The sequence below is a fragment of the Trachemys scripta genome, chromosome 7 (genome assembly GCF_013100865.1).
Source record: "Trachemys scripta elegans isolate TJP31775 chromosome 7, CAS_Tse_1.0, whole genome shotgun sequence".
Lineage (NCBI taxonomy): Eukaryota > Metazoa > Chordata > Testudines > Emydidae > Trachemys > Trachemys scripta.
Window position 1 is genome coordinate 54,276,227 of NC_048304.1, and position 9,994 is coordinate 54,286,220.

At 47.7% G+C, this 9,994-nt stretch overlaps 1 protein-coding gene across 2 annotated transcripts in view; it reads right to left on the reverse strand.

Moving 5' to 3' along the window:
• The window catches only part of SYNPO2L (synaptopodin 2 like), a 59,294-nt gene extending 49,939 nt beyond the window's left edge, over nt 1-9,355 (reverse strand). Inside the window, exon 1 of one of the 2 annotated variants that reach the window (XM_034777523.1) lies at nt 9,225-9,355. In XM_034777523.1, the coding sequence (XP_034633414.1) occupies nt 9,225-9,329 (105 nt within the window). In that variant the 5' untranslated portion in view covers nt 9,330-9,355. The remainder of the gene's footprint in view (nt 1-9,224) is intronic. The other variant, XM_034777525.1, reaches the window with a different exon arrangement.
• Nucleotides 9,356-9,994: the final 639 nt, after the last annotated feature.

Sequence of the window (9,994 nt, forward strand, 5' to 3'; positions counted from 1 at the left end):
CTGCAGCCCTCCCAGCCGCTCGCTCTGCTGTGCCGGGGGAGGGGGAAATCCCGGACATTGTGAGTGCTTTACAAATTCCCCCCCGACGCTATTTTTAGCGCGAAAAGGAGGACATGTCCGGGGAAATCCGGACGAATGGTAACCCTATGTTATAAATAGCACAAGCTGGTGCAGTGCAGGGAAAGGCAGAAGAGCACAGGGTGGATTACACCAAACACATTAAAATCATTCCTGTGTGCCCAAAGCCAGTCCAGCGACCCAGACAATACCTGCACTTCCCAAAAATGCCATGAGAACTCTTCGCTGTTCAACTACTAGCTTGTTGCCCCAGTTTTTAATATAAGACCAGGAACGACAATGAGAGGAAAAACTAGTCTGCAGATATGGCACCAAGTGCTGGTTCCACATAGTAAAAGCATTCTGCAGCAAATAGGTAAATGCAAACTTAAAATAAAAATCCTTGCAAACAAAATTGCTTTGAGCTGGCATCCACCAGCAATTCAGACAGCAGATCGGATCATGGTTTACCACCACAATACTTTTAGTCTGAGAGACAATGAGGGCTGAGAAGAAAACATCTCTACCAATCATACTAGTAGAATGTGAAGATGTAATCCCAGGAGATGAACACAGGCGTAGTAAAATCACCTTGCAAACGCACAGTCCTCTTGTGTATACCATAAGGCTAACAAAATGCAGAGTGCAATTGGCCCAAGTGGAGCACCTAAATAAAGAACCTATTGAGAAGGGACATGGTTGCTTTGACTGGAGCACACACTGTGTGGATCTGTAGCACAGTGGTGGTGAGGAACCCATCAAAAACTCTTTACCAGATGTGGGTGATAAGGCAAAGGCAACATCCATCTCTAGTACTCAGGATGGCTCCTGGAATACAGAGCTGGCAGGAACCTTCAGGTGCCTCATGACATTTTGGCTGCCAGCATTAGGTATGAATGCATGGAGGAAATCAGATCAGCCTTTGGAGGCTTCCATTGCAATCGCTGACAGCCATCCACTAAAGGGACTTCTGGCCTCCAAGGGGATAGTAGCATCTGCCTGGCTGTGAGTGGACAGGCTGTAAAGGATGGAGCTATCTGAGACAGCTTCAGCACAAAGCTGGGTCAGTTCTTACACAGCGGGCAAAAACTAAGAAGTAACAGTCAGCATGGATTCTGCAGAGAGGGGAATGGGAAGGGAAGAGTTTGAGAAAGAGACCTGGAAGTGGAATTATCCCTGAGGGCAAATTGTGAGGAGCTAACTAGGTGTATTAGTGAGAGTTACTAAGCAGCTGTAACATGAGACTGAATACACATTTATATGATTTAAGAACTGGTCCTGATTTCACAGCAAAACTAACACAAAAAGCATGGAACAAGCTCTCTCTGATTTTGCATATGCTTGTCCAGCCATCCCTTTAGTCTTTTTATTCCATTTTGAGACGATGTGTCCATGTGCGTGCTCTTTCCTTGCCCTTAATCCTGAACACTGGTGATGCCCAGGGAATCGAGAGCCGGACTATCAGTTGATGTAAATTGGTTATGCAGATTTGCACCAGCTGAGGATCTGGTTCTCCGTGTACAGTTCACCTTCTGCCCTGGGCCTGACAATCCTAACACTTCACCTCATCTGGGAGGATGGGAGTTTTCCCAGGAGTCTCCTGCAAAGCCATTCTGTTCCTAAAGCTCAGCAGCAGGGCTAATCCTACCTCGTGTTACCCTCCTGCTGGGTGCCTAGCTTGCAGCTCTCTCATGCTCAAGATGCCTGTGCGACCACACACCCTGCATGGCTGTCTGAGCTTTCTGTAGATACACTATGAACTGAGTTCCACAAGCACTGCTTCCTAAATACCTTCCGAGTGGTGGCCACAGCACCTGCCTAACTACTGAAAAGCCATAAAACAAGTTCAGGAGCACTCTGAAAGCTGGTAAGTGCAGCTGGGCCCTTTCCATGGTGCAGCCTGGATGTATTGGGCATGCAGAGGCCAGAGCTTCTGGCCTCTATCTACTATGCTGCCAGCAACATTGTTTTTGTGCCACAGTGTGTTAGGGCATCCCCCTGTCTAGCTCGTTAATAAAATCTGTTGCCCCGTTAGCTTATTTATTACTGGGTTGACTTTTGGTGCAGCTTTCCGAGCTGTGTGTTAAACCATTTACCCTTTTCTACTGTGGGTTTCCCAGGCATTATTGAATTCTTATGTTTCCTTTAACTCGCTCTTCATTCCTGCCACATCTGAGAGTTGTGATGTTGCCCATCCTCCATGCCAGGGCCATACCTTACGTATGGCTTTACCATACAGGCATTACAGCTGATTGCCTATGTGGAGCAAAATAGTCACTAAGTGTCTCTGTGCTTGGCTGTGAGCTGCTAGGCACAGATATCTGCTAGTTAACCTAGGGTACGAGACAACCTTAAAGCTGGCCCAGTCACCGATTAATACTGGTGTTTCAGAATTGCTGATAGTACTAGGGTCACTGGATCCTGGGCACAGTTGAGTAGAGGGAGCCATGTGCATCTCCCTCATCCTGAGACCAGCCTGGTTTGCCCCTTGGTGTAGTTTAGAGCAGGGCTGCTTTAAATTACATCAGACCGCCTATGGCCCCCAGGGACTGATTGCCAGAGTACAGCTCACTCTGAGCATGTCCCTTAAACCAGAGGCTGTGGAAGATGGGGTGGTATAGAAGCCAGCTATGCCAGTTCTGCATCAGCTAGGCCCAGCCTGGGGATCCAGCTGCTCTCTCCCCCTTTGTGCTGCCTGGAGTGGGGCTCACAACTGAGCCCTTCATGTAGCCACGAGGTTTAAAACACCTACTCAAGCTATTCTCCTTGTAAGATGACTTGGTCTCTGTATGGAGAAGCAGCTTCAAATCCCATTTTTAACCTGTTTCTTTATTCAGTTGAGGCAAACTCAGTGACTGCATGTTGGAAAGAACAGTTTACAACAAAAGAAGGAGATCAGGTTGGTTTAGCATGATCTATCTTTTGTAAAACCATGTTGTTATAAGCTGGGGACTCATCAGTTGGAAGTAACAGAGGAGGAGAAGGACCTCGGAGTATTGGTTGATCACAGGATGACTATGAGCCGCCAATGTGATATGGCCGTGAAAAAAGCTAATGCGGTCTTGGGATGCATTAGGCGAGGTATTTCCAGTAGAGATAAGGAGGTGTTAGTACCGTTATACAAGGCACTGGTGAGACCTCATCTGGAATACTGTGTGCAGTTCTGGTCTTCCATGTTTAAGAAGGATGAACTCAAAGTAGAACAGGTACAGAGAAGAACTACTAGGATGATCCGAGGAATGGAAAACCTGTCTTATGAAAGGAGACTCAAAGAGCTCGGCTTATTTAGCCTAACCAAAAGAAGGCTGAGGGGAGATACCATTGCTCTCTATAAATATATCAGAGGGATAAATACCAGGGAGGGAGAGGAATTATTTAAGCTCAGAACCAATGTGGACACAAGAACAAATGGATATAAACTAGCCATCAGGAAGTTTAGACTTGAAATTAGATGAAGGTTTCTAACCATCAGAGGAGTGAAGTTCTGGAACAGCCTTCCAAGGGGAGTAGTGGGGGCAAAAGACATATCTGGCTTCAAGACTAAGCTTGATAAGTTTATGGAGGGGATGGTATGATGGGATAGCCTAATTTTGGCAATTAATTGATCTTCGATTATTAGCAGGTAAATATGCCCAATGGTCTGTGATATAGGGTTACCATATTTGCACAGTCAAAAAAGAGGACACGGGGGGGAGGAGCCCCACTCTAGCCCCGCCCCTGCCCTGCCCCGCCCCAATCACTCCCTCCCACCCCCTGACTGCCCCCCTCAGAACCTCCAACTCTTCCCTGCTCCTTGTCCCCTGACTGCCCCCTCCTGGGACCCCTGCCCACTAACCTGTCCCCTGACTGCCCCGACCCTTATCCACACCCCCACCCCATATTCACACCCCTGCCCCCAGACAGACCCCCGGGACTCCCATGCCCTATCCAACTGCTCCCTGCCCACTGACAGGACCCCCAGAACTCCTGACCCATCCCAACCCCTCTGCTCCCTGCCTGCCTCGACCCCTCTCCACACCCCTGCCCCCCTGACAGCCCCCCCCAGAACCCCTGACCCATCTAACCCCCCCTGCTCCCTGTCCCTGACTGTCCCAACCCCTCTCCACACCCCTGCCCCCCTGACAGCCCCCCCGAACTCCCGACCCATCCAACCCCCCACTCCCTGTCCCCCAACCAGGGCCGGCTTTAACAAGAGCCCAGGAATCGAGCTGCGCTCTGGCTGGAGTCGCGGGGTTTGAGGCCAGGCCAGAGGTGCTCGGCCGGGGCCGGGCCGGCCGCCCTGGGGCCCGAGCCAGGCCGGAGCCGCTGGGGTCAGGGCCGGCGCACTCGGCCGGAACCGGAGCCACTGGGGCCGGGGGTGCTCGGCTGGCGCCGCTCGGCCGGAACTGGGGCCAGTGCACCGGGGCCTGAGCCGGGCCAGGCTGGAGCCGCTGGGGCCGGCCGGGCCGGAGGTGCTCGGCTGGGGCTGGGCCGGCCGCCCTGGGGCCCGAGCTGGGCCTGGCTGGAGCCGCTGGGGCGGCCGGGGCCGGACTGGGCCGCGTTGCGCCTCCCCGGAGCCCTCCTCCTCGCGTCCCCCCTGCCCCAGCTTACCTGCTGCTGCCCCCCGCCTCTGCTTCTTTTCAGACTTCCCACGAAGATCTGATTCGCGGGAAGGAGGGGAGGGGGAGGAACAGGGGGACAGAGCGTTCAGGGGACGGGAGGAGGGGGAAGACAGCTGCGGGGCCGGGGGCGTGCTAAGGCTGCAGGGGATGGGGGGAACCGAGAAGGGGCTTTGGATGCCGAGCAGCGCCGCTTTTCGATCTATAAATAGCCGACCTGGGGGAAATCCCGGACATTTTTAGATTTTTAGAAATCCCCCCCCCAGACGGCTATTTATAGATCGAAAAGCCAGACATGTCCGGGGAAATCCGGACATATGGTAGCCCTACTGTGATGGGATGTTAGATGGGGTGGGATCTGAGTTACTACAGAGAATTCTTTCCTGGGTGCTGGCCGGTGAGTCTTGCCCACATGCTCAGGGTTTAGCTGATCGCCATATTTGGGGTCGGGAAAGAATTTTCCTCTAGGGCAGATTGGCAGAGGCCCTGGAGGTTTTTCGCCTTCCTCTGCAGCGTGGGGCATGGGTCACTTGCTGGAGGATTCTCTGCACCTTGAAGTCTGTAAACCACGATTTGAGAACTTCAATAACTCAGGCATAGGTTAGGGGTTTGTTACAGGAGTGGGTGGGTGGGATTCTGCGGCCTGCGTTGTGCAGGAGGTCAGTCTAGACGATCATGATGGTCCCTTCTGACCTTAAAGTCTATGACTCTATGAGTCTACAACAGTGTAACCATTGATGAGTTCTAAATTACCTGCAGCTTTAAAGAAAGTTCTTGGCATCACCGAGAACAGCTGAACAAAAATATTGGCTCAAAGTATAGCAATAGTAGAACAAACAAACAATAAAAAACAAATAAGATTGTATAATGTATTCGGAAAGGGACAGAGAATATTATGAAAAATATTCTAATGCCATTTAATACACCTGGTACAGGCTGCATTCAGTTTTCTACATCTTGTCTCAAGCCACAGTAGATATAAAAAAGGGCCAGGGAACAGCAATAAAAGTGATTAAACATATCAAGGGCTTCCATATGCAGAGGACATTAAAAAACACTAGGATGTTTACTAGACAAAGGAGAAGATTAAGAGGAACTATGAGAATGGTGCATTTATAATATAAAATAACGAACAGTGCAGAGCAAGTCAGCCAGGCACACCAATTTACCTTGCCTTATAAAGCAAGAGCAAAAGGCTACTCAAGTTAAACAGGAACTGGCTACAAGGAAATACTACTTATGCAATAAGAATGAGGAGTACTTGTGGCACCTTAGAGACTAACAAATTTATCTGAGCATAAGCTTTCATGGGCTAAAACCCACTTCATCAGATGCATGCAGTGGAAAATACAGTAGGAAGATATATATACACAGAGGACATGAAAAAATGGATGTTGCCATACTAACTATAACGAGAGTAATCAATTAAGGTGGGCTATTATCAGCAGGAGAAAAAAAACTTTTGTAGTGATAATACTCACCAGCAACCACACACCACACAACAAAAACACTAACCCAGGAACCTATCCTTGCAACAAAGCCTGTTGCCAACTCTGTCCACATATCTATTCAGGGGACACCATCATAGGACCTAATCACATCAGCCACACTATCAGAGGCTCGTTCACCTGCACATCTACCAATGTGATATATGCCATCATGTGCCAGCAATGCCCCTCTGCCATGTACATTGGCCAGTCTCTACGCAAAAGAATAAATGGATACATATCAGACATCAAGAACTATAACATTCAAAAACCAATCGGAGAACATTTCAACCTCCCTGGTCACTCGATTACAGACCTCAAAGTCGCAATACTCCAACAAAAATTTCAAAAACAGACTCCAATGAGAAACTGCAGAATTGGAATTAATTTGCAAACTAGACACCATTAAATTAGACTTGAATAAAGACTGGGAGTGGATGGGTCATTACACAATGTAAAAACTATTTCCCCATGCTGTTGGAAATGGGCCATCCTGATTATCACTACATAAGTTGTTTTTCTCCTGCTGATAATAGCTCACCTTAACTGATTACTCTCGTTATAGTTAGTATGGCAACACCCATTTTTTCATGTTCTCTGTGAATATATATCTTCCTACTGTATTTTCCACTGTATGCATCCGATGAAGTGGGTTTTAGCCCACGAAAGCTTATGCTCAAATACATTTGTTAGTCTCTAATGTGCCACAAGTACTCCTCCTTCTTTTTGCTGATACAGACTAACACGGCTACCACTCTGAAAGCTACTTATGCAATGTTTAATTAGTGTGCGGAATCTACTGCTGCACGATATTAATGAGACAAATACTGTAATTAAGTAAGGTTTTAATCAGACAAGTAAAGGACTAGAGGTTCATAATAATCAGCTGTTTATAGTTAGGGTATAGTTAGCAGGACTATCAATTCTCATACCTTAGGGTATAAGCTGATCATTAGATGCACTATGGCCGTTTTAACCCTTCCTATGAAGCATCCAACATTGGCCACTGCAAGAAACAGGATATAAGACTGGACTGACCATCAGCCTGACCCAGTATGGCAATTCCTATGTCCCTGTGAACCACCATTCATTTATCATGCTTGGCTCATTTCCACTTATTAGGCCCAGATTAGTCTCTGGCTTGGTAGCCACTTCATTACAAAGTGTGCTGGTATATAGAAGCAATCTGGTACTATCTCCATGGGTATGCATCCTGCTGTAGGGTTCCTACAATGGTTTTCCTAATCAGTATCTAATCATTGAAATCCCCTATGAGCACAACACTGGACTTTTTTGTAGGCCTCCCCCTTTATCTGCACAAACATTTCCTAGTACAGAAGCTCCCCGACTTATGCAAGTGTTCCATTATGGAATGCCTTGCGTAAGTCAGATTTTGTGTAAGTCGGGAACATATCTCCAACAATTACGCACACACAAAAAAAGCTTATGGAACTTAATGAACTTTTTCCGTGACTCCGGATTTCCGCAAGTCGGGTTTGTGTAACCCAGGAGCATCTGTATCTACAGCACAGTCATATCTGTTACATCTATAGCACCATCTCAAAGTTCACTTTTATTATTGTTTTATCCTTCCCCTCCCCATCCAAACAGTCTTTGCTGTGAGCCACAACACTAATCATATTTCTTGTATGCTAATGCAATGTTTTTCTATTTTAATCTTGGCACCCCACTTTCTCAGAGAGCTCCTTTCTTTGTCAGCTCTGAGTTCACTGACAATTCCTTCCTATCTATCTATCTATGCTTCTGTGCCACACTCATCACTGCACTATCTGAATGCCATACTATCCAACCTGGGCAGGCCTGACTTCAATGACAGCTCCCTTCCTGACTGCATGTGACAGGCCCAGACGCATTGATAGCCCCTTCCCAAGTGCCATGCAAAACTGGCAACAGAAATAATTCCAGACTCTGCATAGTTTAGGGGATGCCAAAAATCCTATTCTCACAGAACCTCTGGATAGCTTGGCCCATGGGTGTTGGCTTTGTTTCCCCACAGCACACTGAGTTTGTGAAGAAGTTCTCTCTTTGGTGATCATCATCTTTCCCTATTTTAGAGACCTGTCGCTGGAGACCAAGCTAAGCTATTCTATGTTATTTGGCTGAACTTCTACAGAACGTGCCCTTCTCCAATGCTCTTCCACAGGGACAGGCTTCCTGAGAAACCAGAAGCTGCTGGTTATAGCACCTTCCTGCCCTTGCTGCTGGTGACACTGCCATTCTCAAATATCCTTGGGTCAAGGCTAAGGCAGCAGTTGTGAATTAATAAAGCAGAAGGATTTTTTTTCTAGCTGTCATACTTCAACACTCCTCAGTGATAACTTTGAAAAGAGAACTGCAGATCAGAAAGAATGCAATTCAAGGATTGTCTTGATTCCTGTTTTATCCTCCCCCCCTCCTACCCTCAGTTTCTTGGAACCTGAACTAATAGCTGTTGCTCATATTCAGCTTAGAAAGCAATTATATAGCTTCTGCCAATGCAGGAGACTCACAGTAATTTGCACTGATGGCTGTGAGACCCATTGTGATGGTAGAATTCTGCAATTTACTGAACAAATATAGCTAAAGAAAAAGCATGAACACTGCATCACAAAATGGCTTTTGTTCCTTTCATTTGACCACTGTCAAATAGTTTTAATGATTTTCACACTTCATAATGTGCCACTGGATGTATTATACAAGCCATGAAGCCTCAGTAATATGAGCTCTCACTTCTGCACTGTTGCTGCTGTTATATCTTTGCTTTCAAGTGAGGAGAACTGTGCAGATTATAAAGTGTCTGGATTATCTAGGTTCTGCTTGTGATGGGAGCAATGATGGGCATCAGTGGAAGAAAGAGATCCTCGCCTGCCAGAAGCCAGTCTATTTCCAGCTCAGTAACACACATTTCAGAAACCTCACCCTTCCATGGGCACTGCCAGACCATCCCACCCAAGATCTCCTTTCAGATCCACTAGGTTAATAGAGCATTACTTAATGACAGTGGGAGATGCCTGACTCTCCTATCATATCTGGGATCAACTGCATAGCCTTGCTCTGGACAGTTAACATCCTCCAGTCCTACCTTTGACACCTGAAGAGGTCTTTTCTGCTCAGAGCCCCCTTGCAGCCTGAAGCCCCAGGGGGCCCCTCCAGACAGCGTGACCAGCACCTCCTCTTCAGCTCCCATGACTTTAGCACTTTTGGTTTCCCTCTTCCACTCTTCAAAGCAAAACCCCAGCTCTTACAGGGTGGCAGCTCCCCCTTCCATCTCCACAAATGGCATCCACCTCCTCTGGAGTCCCCCGAAAAGCCCTCTCCTCACTTTCTCCCTCAAGCTCAGACACATGAGAGGAGAGTTCAGACCGATGAGTTCAGCCCTCCCTGCTCTTCTGCACTCTCAGCTGCTGTGCTGCCTATGATTAGGTATTTGATTCTGCTTTTGGTAAGGGGCCAGAGTTGTCCCTCACACATGTCACGTCAATCTCACCCTCTCTGCCCCCCCCACCACATGTACCATGGATCTCTCACCGACGTGTGGCTGAAAATAGCTCACCTCCTGTCCGTCTCTAGAGCTTTGTCTCACACCCTTAAAGCTGGAGGGATTTCATTTAAGCATTTCAGTTAAAATGGATATTTCTACCTCTCACTCCCACAAGAACTCCTGGGTTCATACAGCACTCAGGAGTCATTAAAATGACAGCTACAGGAAGAGATATGACACTAGATCAAACTCCCTCACAGCAGGCTCAGTTGTAGCGCCTGGCTCAGGGAATTTGAATGTGATCACTTTTGGAGAAACGCTTTCTCCTTATATCTGTGAACCCTGGCAGGATCTCCTCTTACTGTGCATTC